This window comes from Pongo pygmaeus, chromosome 19 (assembly GCF_028885625.2).
Source record: "Pongo pygmaeus isolate AG05252 chromosome 19, NHGRI_mPonPyg2-v2.0_pri, whole genome shotgun sequence".
Taxonomy (NCBI): Eukaryota; Metazoa; Chordata; class Mammalia; order Primates; family Hominidae; genus Pongo; species Pongo pygmaeus.
In genome coordinates, this window is record NC_072392.2 from 94,290,483 (window position 1) to 94,303,913 (window position 13,431).

The following is a 13,431-nucleotide window of genomic DNA, read 5'->3' on the forward strand; positions in this document are numbered from 1 at the left end:
GTATCTGAGACCACAGGTGTGCACCATCACACCCAGCTAATTCAAACTCTTGGGCTCAAGCAATCCATTTGCCTCAGCCTCCCAAAGTATTGGGATTACAGGCGTGAGCCATCATGCCTGGGTGTGTTCTAGTTAAGCTATGTAAAAATCTTAAATTAGGCATATTAAAATAAAATGTAAATGTAGCATATATACTCATTTGATAAAATGGACATACATGCATTAGCATTTTTATGCATTAAGAAATTATAAATGTAAGCCAGGTGCAGTGGTTCATGCCTGGAATCCCAGCACTGTGGGAGGCTGAGATGGGTAGATTGCTTGAGTCCAGGAGTTTGAGACCAGCCAGGGTAACGTGGCAAAATCCCATCTCTACAAAACAAATACAAAAATTAGCCGGGTGTAGTGGTGCATGCCTGTAGTCCCAGCTACTCAGTGGGAGGCTGAGGTGAGAGGATTGATTGAGCCCAGGCCATTGAGGCTGCAGTGAGCTGAGATCACATCACTGCACTCCAGCCTGAGCGACAGAGCTAGAACCTGTCTCAAAAAAAAACAAAGAAAAGAAATTATAAATGTAAATATACATAAATATTACATATACTCGTTTGTTCAAATTATATTTTAACAATATTAAAAAGTAAAAAAATTAAAATAACCCTTACCTATGCAAGTATTGAAGATTAGACACCTTCCCCGGCTCTCCTTCAAGGATATAATCTCTCTGTTTCTGCAGAAAGTGAAAAAGGTAAAAAGTAAAGCAACTGATGCTCTCCGTCGCTCTGACCACCTCATGGAATGGTGGGGTCTCCAAAGTGCCCTGAACATAGACACAGACTCTAGTTAAGACAGGAGTCCTCAAATATCAAAGATCTACTACTTGACATAATCTAGAACGACAGTGGCACTCAAGATGCCACTGGCATCTAAAAACCGACCTCAAATAAGAGAACTGAGAGTAACGGCCAGATGAGACTTCCTGTCCACTCCTCCCAGTGCCTAACCCCAAAGCATTAAATTCAGACATTCCACAGTCCACGGCTCTGTGTGAAGGTCTGTGTCACAGATCCCAGTTCCACCCCTTGTGCTGTCAGAGTGTGCCTTTTGTGGCTGGCTGAATAATGTACCCCAGAGATGTCTATATGCTAGCCTCCATGCAATCTGTGAAGATGTTACCATATATGGTAAAAGAGACTCTACAGATGTGATTAAGTTAAGGATCTCTGAATTATCTGGGTGGGCCCAATGTAATCCCAGGGTCCTGAGAAGAGGGAGGCAGATGGGTGAGAGATGGAGAAGATGAAGGAATGGAAGCAGAGGGGAGAGGAGCTGATCGCTTTGAAGCACAAACGGAGAGCCACCCGCCAAGGACTACAGGGAGCCGCTAGAAGCCAGGAGATGCATTCTTGGGAATACTGGAAAAGGATTCCCCTAGCGTTTCTAAAGGAACACAGCCCTGTGAACCCACTAGATTTCTGACCTCTAGAAGCATAAGATAATACATTTGTATCATCTTAAACCATTAAGTTTGTGGTAATACGATTGCAGCAACAGGAAATGAATGCGCCTTTGCCGCATCACATTCCTTACATTCTATGAGGTGTCTCCCAACTGCTATGCATTCAAGGTGAATGACAGTGACAGGGGCTGGGACTCTGTAGGCACCTCTGTTAAGTCGATGAAGGGAAGCACAATACATAAAGGCAGCCTAACGGGGCAAGGAAGCAGGCGACTCCTTAGAGAAAGCAGTGATTCAAAACAAAGTTTATACTCAAGGCTTTGTGGCAGATGCTGAAAAAAAATAGTTGCTAGGCAACGAAGTTATTGTTAACGAAGTTAATGGGTTCAGCGTTTCAGTTTTACAAAATGCAGAGAGTTCTGGAGATGGACTGGTGGTGATGGTTGTACATTATGAATGTATTTAATTACCACTGAACCGTACACTTAAAAATGGTTAAGGTTTTATGTTTAACGTTTTTTACCACAATAAAAATAAGTTTTTCTGAAGAGGTAATAATTAACTATCAAAACTTATAGCTGCAAGTGTCAGATATTTCGAAACTGCAGAGATCTCTGTGGGCTAGGATGGTGCAGGCATATGCTTTTCAGAAATGGTAAGCTATGAGCTGGACCTTGAAAACAGATGGGGTTTGGACAGGTGAAGAGAGGCAGGAAAGACTACCCAAGTGTGAGGAGGGAGGGGAATGAGAACAGTGTAACACATGGGGTGGGAAAGGCGTTACTGAGATGCCAGTAAGTGGAACAGCTTGAGGCAGAGGACTCAGAAGGATGCAGTGAAGTACAAGTCTGGGAACAGACTAGGGAAGGCTTGTACACCAGCTCAAGTCTGAACTGAGAGGCCAGTGGTCTCTAAGTAGGGCACATAAAACCCAGGGAGTCTGGGTATGAAAAGAAAATTAGAATTTCTATTTCTATTTATCTCATTCAAAAAAGCCCTTATTTTAATGCAGTTTATATATGACAAATTAGTCAAATAATAAGGTATATAATTCATAAATAAATGCATCAGTGGTGCAGGCTCAATGCTGCCTATGGGGTTTATCAGCATAAAAGTTTGGAGGCCATTGCTCACTCCCTAGAGGAAATCACTGGGCTTTTTAAAATTAGACAGGGAAACTAGATTTAGAAAGATTCCATTTGTACTTCGCGAAAGAAAGGCCTGGAGAAGGGAACTGAGACCAAGCCAGAAGAAGCAATTAGGAGACCTTTGCGGTTGCCTAGGCACAAGAGAAAAGGCTAATAGAAACAGGCGAATCAACAATAGGCAAGAGGCCCCGCAAAGGGAGAAGAAAGTGGGCTCGGTGACAGGGACAAAAGAGACAAATAGATGTGAGGTTTTCAGCCTAGCTGCCTGAATGAATCACAGGGATAGTGTTTTCAGAAAAAGGAGGCACTAGACAAGTCCACCTGGAGACAGAATTTGAGGCCACAGGCTTCACAGGCCATACAGGAAACCATTAGGAGGAACAGGGGAGGGAGAAATTAATTTCTCAGTGTGATGGAGCCCAGAGGCCCTTGTTTGCTCCCTGACGACCTCACCTCAAAAAAACAAAAACGAAACAGTGGCCAAGAGAGCAGTGCATTCAGAGCACTGGGGTCCACCTGAGAAGGGGACACAAGCTGACCTGGACTTCCGCCCAGAGCAAGGGCCAGGCCTCGGCTGAGGGTCCTACCTGATCTGGCTTGAGCTCCTCCCGAACCACCTGGATGGCGTCCCGACACTCGCTGAGCATTGATTCAAACAGGCGCTCCTTAGTTTCTTCGCTTTCAGCCTAAACAAGGGCAGATCAAAGTAAGAGACTTTCCTTTGAGCAAACCATAGTCATCTAATGGGAGGAGAGCAAAATCGCACTTGGAGTCCCCCGACCACACACTCGCTCACGCGCTCCACATCAGACATCATTTTAATTGTTACTGTTCTCTACCATATGATGGTTTCTTATAGCCTTAGTCATTATTCATATGGAAAGGGGAGTTATATTTTTAAAAGTAAACATGCTGAAAAAGCTGTCTGCATAACTGATCTTATTAGCAAAGGCTTTACGTCTCTTCCCAGCACAGCTTCCTGCTTCTTCCCTGCAGCGCTTCGCCCTCTGCTCAGGACCTGGCACCCCTTGAGGGGCCTTACAGACTGGACGTGGGGCACTCTACACTGAAGCACAGCACACCAGAACTTTCTTTATCTTTTCCTTCCAGAACAAACCGTCAAGCTCTACTGTATGCCAACACAATTACCTTTTACAAATGTAACCCAACTCAAAGATTGTTTCTTTTAGGTACAAGCAAATAATAAAAATGACTAATCAATACCCACCAAAAAGACAGTTCTCCTAAATATCACACTAAGTTCTTTTTGCCACAGACATGCTGCACTCAGATATTCCACATGACTACTCTGAGAAGAATTTTTAGGACAGACAAGGTTGACACGCATGAGATGACAGTCTTTGCACAAGTACTGGGCATCACCTGTCTGCTACACAGCTAGGGTAAGTGAGAAAGTGATTCACTAACTGAATACCTGCCAAGCCACATTATCATCCCAAAGAATCTGACCGAGCAGATAGAAATGGATAAAAGGCAGAAAGGAGATGAACCTGTGTGACTGGCAGACCCACTGTGAAATTAAAACATCAACATTCCATTATGATATTTGACTTCCCATAGAAATTAACACTCAATCTGAAAAAATGTCTTAATATTCAACTGACCTCTAAGAAAGCTCAAACGAAAACCCAGTACTGCCCACCCCTTTAAGAGATGGCTGGGGGGACAGGGGCTTAAAGAAAAACCTTTTTTCTTCAGAAAGCTTTTCTTAAAAGTTCTCTTAAGAATCTGTTTCTTCTCTTTTCTTAGTCTCCAGTGTGAAAAAAAAATCTTCCTTGTAACTTACCCAATATAAATCAAACATACTTTTCCACTTATAAGTTACTTGACTTTCCTGTTGTTCACTAACTTGGGAACGAACTGGGGCTCATTCATGCTATAAATCTAGTAAAGCAAACACGGCCACCATTCATTCCTGGAACCACCAGAACAGCACCATCCAACAGAACTCTCTGCCACGGGCAATGTCCTCTACGTGCACTGTCCAATGCACACCTGAGCACTTGGAAGTTTTATTAATTTATCTTTTATTATTTTATGTTTTTGATACAGAGTCTTGCTCTGTTGCCCAGGCTGGAGTATAGTGCCATGATCTCATCTCACTGTAACCACCGCCTCCTGGGTTCATGAGATTCTCCTGCCTTAGCCTCCGGAGTAGCTGGGACTACAGGTGCCCGCCACCACGCCTGGCTATTTCACCATGTTGGCCAGGCTGGTCTCGAACTCCTGACCTCAGGTGATCCACCTGCCTTGGCCTCCCAAAGTGCTGGGGTTACAGGCACGAGCCACAGCACCTGGCTGGAAGTTTTATTAATTTAAATTTCAATAACCACGCGTTGAGTGGCTACTGCACTGGACAGTGCAGCACTGGAGCACATGCTTTATAGAATATCGTTGGCCGACCCCAGGTTGGCAAGATTCTTTAGAATCACTTCATCAACCTTACTGGCCTAATTTTTCAAAGTACAAATCTGTGGAATGGTGTCGCCATATAATACTCAGCAATTGGAATAAGATACACAAATCTAGAGTGCTTAAAAACTCGAGTAAGACATGTGAATGGCAGGGGGTGGGAGGCAAGGGGAGGGAGAGTATTAGGACAAATACCTAATGCACGCAGGGCTTAAAACCTAGATGATGGGCTGGGCGTGGTGGCTCACGCCTGTAATCCCAGCACTTTGGGAGGCTGAGGTGGGAGGATCACGAGGTCAGGAGATCGAGACCATCCTGGCTAACACGATGAAACCCCGTCTCTCCTAAAAATACAAAAAATTGGCCGGGCGCGGTGGCTCACACCTGTAATCCCAGGACTTTGGGAGGCCGAGGCGAGCGGATCACAAGGTCAGGAGATCGAGACCATCCTGGCTAACATGGTGAAACCCCGTCTCTACTAAAAACACAAAAAATTAGCCAGGCGCTGTGGCAGGCGCCTGTAGTCCCAGCTACTCGGGAGGCTGAGGCCGGAGAATGGCGTGAACCCGGGTGGTGGAGCTTGCAGTGAGCCAAGATAGCGCCTCTGCAGTCCGGCCTGGGAGAAAGAGTGAGACTCCGTCTCAAAAAAAAAAAAAAAAATTAGCTGGGCATGCTGGCAGGCACCTGTAGTCCCAGCTACTAGGGAGGCTGAGGCAGAAGAATGGCGTGAATGCGGGAGGCGGAGCTTTCAGTGAGCCGAGACCGCGCCACTGCACTCCAGCCTAGGCAACAGAGAGAGACTCCATCTCAAAAAAAAAAAAAAAAAAAAAAAAAAAAATCCCTAGATGATGGGTTGATAGGTGCAGCAAACCACCATGGCACACACATGTATACCTATATAACAAACCTGCATGTTCTGCACATGTATCCCAGAACTTAAAAAAAAAAAAAAAAAAAAAAGACATGTGAATGGACTTGGCACCACTACTTAAGAAACACACATGGCATCAGATGCAGCGGCTCACGCCTGTAATCCCAATACTTTGGGAGGCAGAGGTGGGCAGATCACTTGAGTCCAGGAGTTTGAGACCAGCCTGGGCAACATGACAAAACCCCATGTCTACAAAAAATGCAAAAAAAATTAGCCAGGTGTGGTGGTGCATGCCTGTGGTCCCAGCTATTCCAGGAGGCAAAGGTGGGAGGACCAACTGAGACCAGGAGGTGGAGGTTGCAGTGAGCTGAGGTCGTGCCACTGCACTCTGGCCTGGGTGACAGGGTGAGACCCTGTCTCAAAAAAAAAAAAAAAAAAAGAAAAAGAAAAAGAAACACACATATACCACAGCCACACTCTCAGCAGAAAGGAAGAGCTACAGCGCCCGTTTTAATTCCATGCAATCCAACAAACATGCCACCAACACCCTCCTCAGACAAGTGGGGTTAAGTGGTTGGAGCAACGGGCGTTCAAGAAGAGCGAACTTCGTCTCACCAGCTACACAGGATTTGCCTCTTTTCCTGTCGGTAGGGTACAGTTCAAGTTTAAAACCTCTTGACTGCCACGTATCACCTCTGCTCCCTTTAACTAACTCTCTGCATTGAGGTGCTAAAACCAGCAAACCTCCCCACTGCTCCCACAAAGCTCTAAGTTCCCACTGGGAATTTTACAAACATCTTAAAAAGCAATGAAGGAAAAAGTCGATTTGAAGGGCAGGACTTAAGTCAGTTGTGTTTTTCTTATGACGCCCACACTGCAATGACTCAGACCACTAATCTCTGAAGGAGAAGCTCTCATGATTCTCCCTGGGCAGGGCAAAATGTCTCCAAATAGGAAGCCTTCAATATATTTTGCTATTTACACTTTTATTCTATAAATCTATATTCGAGGCTAAGATGATTCCTGAAAGGACAGTGGAATAAGAAACTCCTCAACACGCAGAGGCAGGATTCCTGGCCACCTGTACACCGACCTTCTCCGCCAGCCACTGGACCAACCAGAACGTGCTCTTAAACATAAGTGGCAAACTCCCTGCACAAAAATTTGTGGTCTGACTAGACCTTTTCCCAGGTGTGCCTATGACAGTGAGAAATCTTAAGCCCAGAAGTAATATGTTACTGATTAGTCCAAATGAATCAATCAATCCTAGGTCAGCTTTTACAAAACTTGAAACCTTCAGAATGGGCTTTTCTGCAGTCTCAGGTTCTCTCGTCAGGCTCAGTTTCAAAACTGACTGGTATGGAGGAAACTGAGCTGCAGTGTGTCCTGAGGTACAGACCTCCCGCTTTAAAAAGCACATTCTCAGATTGTTTTCACTTGTCTATGGAAATTGCTGGAAGGTGGTAGTATGACTAAGAGACACACAAGGCAAGTCTGACCACATTCCCAACCACACCCCTACTATGGGGACAAGAATCAAACCTTACCCAGCCCAGTGAGGCTTAGGAAAAAAACACACGGAAATCTGGTAAAGAAGGAAACAAATCTCACTTGAGAATATACATAAATATATAAATATACATATATACATTTTTTTAAGAAAAAGATAAATGGTCTCTCTTCCACTCAAATATTAAAATATTAACCATAACTTGAGGATAAGAATCACTGAGCCTGAGCTGGACGCTGTGGCTCACGCCTGTAATCCCAGCACTTTGGGAGGCCGAGGCGGGTGGATTGCCTGAGGTCAGGAGTTCGAGACCTACTAAAAATACAAAAAATTAGTTGGGCACGGTGGTATGCACCTGTAATCCCAGCTACTTGGGAGGCTGAGGCAGGAGAATCACTTGAACCCGGGACATGGAGGTTGCAGTGAGCTGAGATCGCACCACTGCACAACACGTTAATAAAAACAGGATACAAAACTGTATCTTAGTATAATTCCAACAAGGGAAAAAAAAAACATAAGAACTCTCACGAATATAAAAAACATTAAAATGAAACAGTGCTTTCCTTTCAGTATGACGTCATATCAATGAAGGTATATGGAAAGTGAGGCAATAGGCTGATTTTTTTTTTTTTTTTTTTGAGTCAAGTCCCGCTCCTATCCCCCAGGCTGGAGTGCAATGGCGCGATCTCGGCTCACTGCAACCTCCGCCTCCCGGGTTTAAGTGATTCTCCTGCCTCAGCCTCCCGAGTAGCTGGGATTACAGATGTCTACCACCACGCCCTGCTAATTTTTTTTTTGTACTTTTAGTAGACATGGGGTTTCACCATGTTGGCCAGGCTGGTCTCGTTTCGAACTCCTGATCTCAGGTGATCCACCAGCCTTGGCCTCCCAAAGTGCTGGAATTACAGGCGTGAGCCACCGCACCCGGCCTAGGCTGATCTTTTAAAAATTAAATTAAATTAAATTTCAATAGTTTTGGGGGAACAGGTGGTTTCTGGTTACATGGATAAGTTCTTCTATGGTGATTTCTGAGACTCTGGTGCACCTGTCACCCAAGCAGTGTATACTGTACCCAATGTGTAGTCTTTTATCTCTCACTCCCTCCCACCCCTTCCAGGCTGATCTTCTTAAAACATCATGTGGGCCCAGTGCAGTGGCTGACGCGTGTAATTCCAGCACTTTGGGAGGCTGAGGCAGGCGGATCACAAGGTCAGGAGTTTGACACCATCCTGGCTAACATGGTGAAACCCCGTCTCTACTAAAAATACAAAAATTAGCCGGGTGTGGTGGTGGGCGCCTGTAGTTCCAGCTACTCTGGAGGCTGAGGCAGGAGAATGGCGTGAACCTGGGAGGCGGAGCTTGCAGTGAGCAGAGAATGCACCGCTGCACTCCAGCCTGGGTGACAGAGTGAGACTCTGCCTTTAAAAAAAAAAAAAAAAAAAAGTGTATTTAAACTTTAAGTTATTAGCTTTTTTTTTCCTTTTTCTTCTTTTTTTTTTGGAGACAGAGTTGCACAGTTACCCAGGCTGCAGCATAGTGGTGTGATTTCAGCTCACTGCAGCCTCAAGCTCCCAAGCTCAAGTGATCCTCTTGCCTCAGCCTCCGAGTAGCTGGGACTACAGGCGCACGCCACCACGCCCAGCTAAATTTTTTGGTATTTTTTTTTTTGTAGAGATGGGGTTTCACCATGATGCCCAGGCTGGTCTCTAACTCCTGAGCTCAAGTGATCTGCCTGTCTCCGCCTCTCAAAGCACTAGGATTATAGCCATGAGCCACCGTGCCAGCAGTAACTTTTCAAAATTACTTAATAAATGCTAGCTTTTCCTGTTCTTTATTTGGTACGTGTCTGTAGCCCCACTCTGAAAGAGCCCTCATTTAACTTGCCCCTATGGATCTCTCTCCCCCAACTCCTCTTCAAGTCAGAATTCCTGCCTCACTGTCTCCGCTGTCTGGCACTGAACTGAGGACTGAAGTAGTTTCTTTCTTCCAGCACTGATCACTTTAAAACCAAAGCACTAACCCAATCACATAATCTAAATAGTTGCTACCGGAGCCCTTGTCCAGTGGAGGTAGCACCATACAACAGTGTCAATAGAACGTTCTCAAAAAAAGTTCCTTAGCCTTTCAGTTTAAGGAAAAATTAACTTTCTAGTACTGTTTTAGTCTTCTATCCTTTAAGCAAATAAAAGGGATATGAGACAGGCAATACGAAACACAGACAAGGACACACATCAACTCTTCAGCTGTTGAAGGCTGCCTCCAACCCATAGTAGCCATTCTGGAGCAAGTTGCTGAAAAATTTAGATGCTTAAGCCAATTCCTCAACACATTAACAAAACACCACCCCCCCAACCCATACACAAATTATTCAGGATGCAAAAGATAACTGTGAGGTCTTCGGAAATGCCACTGTTCCCTGATGAGGCAGTAGACTGTCAGCAGCCTGTTTTTTTTAAAGATGTCCTTTAACTCACGTGGAAAAGCAGCTCTAAAAAGTGCCCCCATCACTGTCTATGTCATACAAAGGTCACCAGGATGTCTTATCTTTTAGGATGCATTTGGTTGTTCGCACCCACAAACAGGTAACTATGTCAGTAGGCAGTATCAAGTGATACAGCTTTGCGTGAATATTACATGTACACCGCACAAAAAACAAGACATTCTGGTTTAACCAGGCTATCCTGCAAAGCCCCAGGACTAAGAGGTGAACCCTTTAGGGCTAGGAGGTTACGACAACATGTTAGAGAGACTTCAGAGACATAATATTTAAGCTGCTGCACCACCTGCTGGGCCAAATGTGACCCCTTACTTTAAGCCAGCCTCTAATGCCTCCCATTTTTATGTTGATGACTGTTGCTGTCAATTTCTTTGCCCTCTAAACATTAAGAATTCCTCTATAAACTCAGTTTTCAAAATAGTTTTATTCAATAAGGCACATCTCCATACTTACCAAATCCAAAACAGCATTAAAAGTTTGTTTTGTGAGAACTGAATACCAACGAGCCACTACATCTTAAACACACAGGACAACCTTCAGACACATACAGAAGACAGCATAGTAAGTTCTTCCTCCTCACCTGGACAATAGCTGCTTCGTTATCAGCCAGTCCCAATAAGAAAATGCGCACTTTGTCAATCTTCACTGGAACCGTTCTCCCTCTCCACTCCACTTCACTCATGGTAGCTGCCTGTTTGGCTCGAGTCTGAGTGATCAAAGCCTGAAAAAGTAGTTTAAAAAAGTTAAAGCTTTAACTGGAGATATGAGTGATGGAGGTGAAAATAAGTGGAATCTATCATTTGTCTCTTTGTATAACCAATATATTATACCCCATAGAAAGTAGAGTATATACCAATTTCTTTCATTTTTTTGGAGACAGTCTTGCTCTGTCACCCAGGCTGGAGTGCAGTGGCGCTATCTAGGCTCACTGCAACCTCTCTGTCCCAGGTTCAAGGAATTCTCGTGCCTTAGCCTCCTGAGAAGCTATAACTACAGGCACATGCCACCACGCCCAACTGATTTTTGTATTTTTAGTAGAGATGGGGTTTCGCCACATTGGCCAGACTGGTCTCAAACTCCTGGCCTCAAGTGATTCACTTGCCTCGGCCTCCCAAAGTGCTGGATTACAAGCATGAGACACTGTGCCTGGCCTCTTTAATTTTTTTAATAGACAGGGTCTTGCTCTGTTGCCCAGGCTGGAGTGCAGTGGCTCAGTGACAGCTTAGTGCAACCTCCAACTCCTGGGCTCAAGTGATCCTTTTGCCTCAGCCTCTCGAGTAGCTAGGACTACAGTTATGTGTCACCATGCCTGGCTAATTTAAGAAAAAAAAAAAATTTTCTTTTTTTTTGAGATGGAGTTCACTCTTGTTGCCCAGGCTGGAATGCAATGGCATGAGCTCAGCTTACTGCAACCTCCACCTCCCAAGTAGCTGGGATTACAGGCATGCACCACCACATTCAGCTAATTTTGTATTTTTAGTAGAGATGGGGTTTCTCCATGTTGGTCAGACTGGTCTTGAACTCCTGACCTCAGGTGATCCATTCACCTTGGCCTCCCAAAGTGCTGGGATTACAGGCATGAGCCACCGTGCCCAGCCTCTGAAAAAAATTTTTTTTGTAGAGGTGGGGTCTCACTGTGTTGCCCCAGCTGGTCTTGAACTCCTGGGCTCAAGTTATCCTTTCACCTCAGCCTCCCACAGTGCCAGGATTACAGGTGTGAACCACCCTGCTGGCCACCAATTTCTATTTGTTTTAAATTTCTCCCTGGTATCACATATTTTAGTTATAGAAATTCAAATATTAAAAGGGCATAACGGAAGGTTAAAAAGAGTAACACTAAGTTTTGGTAAGGATGTAAGGAGAAAAGCATATCTGTATACACTACAAGCAGGAATGCAAATCAGTAGAAACTTAAAGACATTTGTCAGTATGTATCAAGTTTCCAAACCATTTAATTCCAGTTTTAGGAATTTATCCTAAGGAAATAATCCAGAGTGTGCGCAAAATCTGAGGACATGGATAGTCATGGTAATACTATTTACCACTTAATGAACAATGAATGGTTAAATAAAACAGACTTCTATGCAACGGAGTACCATGCAGCCATCAAAAGATGATGGTGTATGGCTGGGTAAGGTGGATCATGCCTGTGATCCCCTGTGACCCCAGCACTTTGGAAGGCTAAGGCAAACAGACTGCTTGAGCGCAGGAGTTCAAGAATGAGACCAGCCTGGGAAACATAGCGCGACTCTGTCTCTACCAAAAAACAAAAAAAAAGTTAGCTAGGAGCGGTAACCTTCACCTGTAGTTCCAGCTACTCAGGAGGCTGAGGCAGGAGGATCACTTGAGAGCAGGAAGTCAAGGCAGCAGTGAGTCAAGATCAAGCTACTGCACTCTGGCCTGGGCAAAAGAGACGCTGTTCAAAAAAATAATAAGTAAGCCGGGTGCAGTGGCTCACACCTATAATCCCAGCACTCTGGGAGGCAGAGGCAGGTGGATCATGAGGTTAGGAGATTGAGACTATCCTGGCCAACATGGTGAAACCCCGTCTCTACTAAAATACAAAAATTAGCCAGGCATGGTGGCGGGCACCTGTAATCCCAGCTACTTGGGAGGCTGAGGCAGGGGAATCGCTTGAACCTGGGAGGTGGAGGTTGCAGTAAGCTGAGATTGCACCATTGCACTCCAGCCTGGAGACAGAGCAAGACTCCGTCTCTAAATAAATAAATAAATAAATAAATATGGCAACCATGTGGTTTATATTTTCCCCTGATCTTTTGTATTTCTTGCTTTTTCTATATTACTTGCTTAGAAAATAAATGTAATGAGGTTAAACAACTGAATACTTGGCCGGGAACAGTGGCTCATGCCTGTAATCCCAGAACTCTGGGAGGCTGAGGCAGGCAGATCACTTGCAGTGAGCTGAGATCATGCCACCGCCCGTTAGCCTTAGCGACAGAGTAAGACTGTCTCAAAAAAAACAAAAAACAAACAAACAAACAAACAAAAAAACAAAAACAAAGAATACTTCAAGCATTAATTGAAAAAAGATTTTTGGGCCGGGCGCAGCAGATCATGCCTGTAATCCCAGCACTTTGGGAGGCTGAGGCGGGAGGATCATGAGGTCAGGAGATCGAGACCATCCTGGCTAACGCGGTGAAACCCCATCTGTACTACAAATACAAAAAAATTAGCCAGGCGTGGTGGTGAGTGCCTGTAGTCCCAGCTACTCGGGAGGCTGAGGCAGGAGAATGGTGTGAACCTGGGAGGTGGAGCTTGCAGTAAGCCAAGATCGCGCCACCTCACTCCAGTCTGGGCGACAGAACGAGACTCCATCTCAAAAAAAAGAAAAGAAAGAAAGAAAGAAAAAGTTTTTTGTTCAAACTTTTAGCAAATGTAGATATTTGCTAATACAGATATAATATCCATATATTAATATCAAATATCCCTAGGGGATTATGAATTACTCCTTCTGGACTTTGTCCAAAGACTTTTCACAAATATATACATACTAGA

The 13,431-nt window shown here is 44.6% G+C and overlaps 1 protein-coding gene across 1 annotated transcript in view; it reads right to left on the bottom strand.

Moving 5' to 3' along the window:
* SRP68 (signal recognition particle 68) overlaps positions 1-13,431 on the bottom strand; it is a 37,892-nt gene that overhangs the window by 12,310 nt on the left and 12,151 nt on the right. Inside the window, exons 8-10 of the mRNA XM_054457471.2 lie at positions 10,496-10,636; positions 3,192-3,290; positions 663-727 (exon numbers count right to left, since the gene is read on the bottom strand). Coding sequence (XP_054313446.2) covers positions 663-727; positions 3,192-3,290; positions 10,496-10,636 — 305 coding nt within the window. The remainder of the gene's footprint in view (positions 1-662; positions 728-3,191; positions 3,291-10,495; positions 10,637-13,431) is intronic.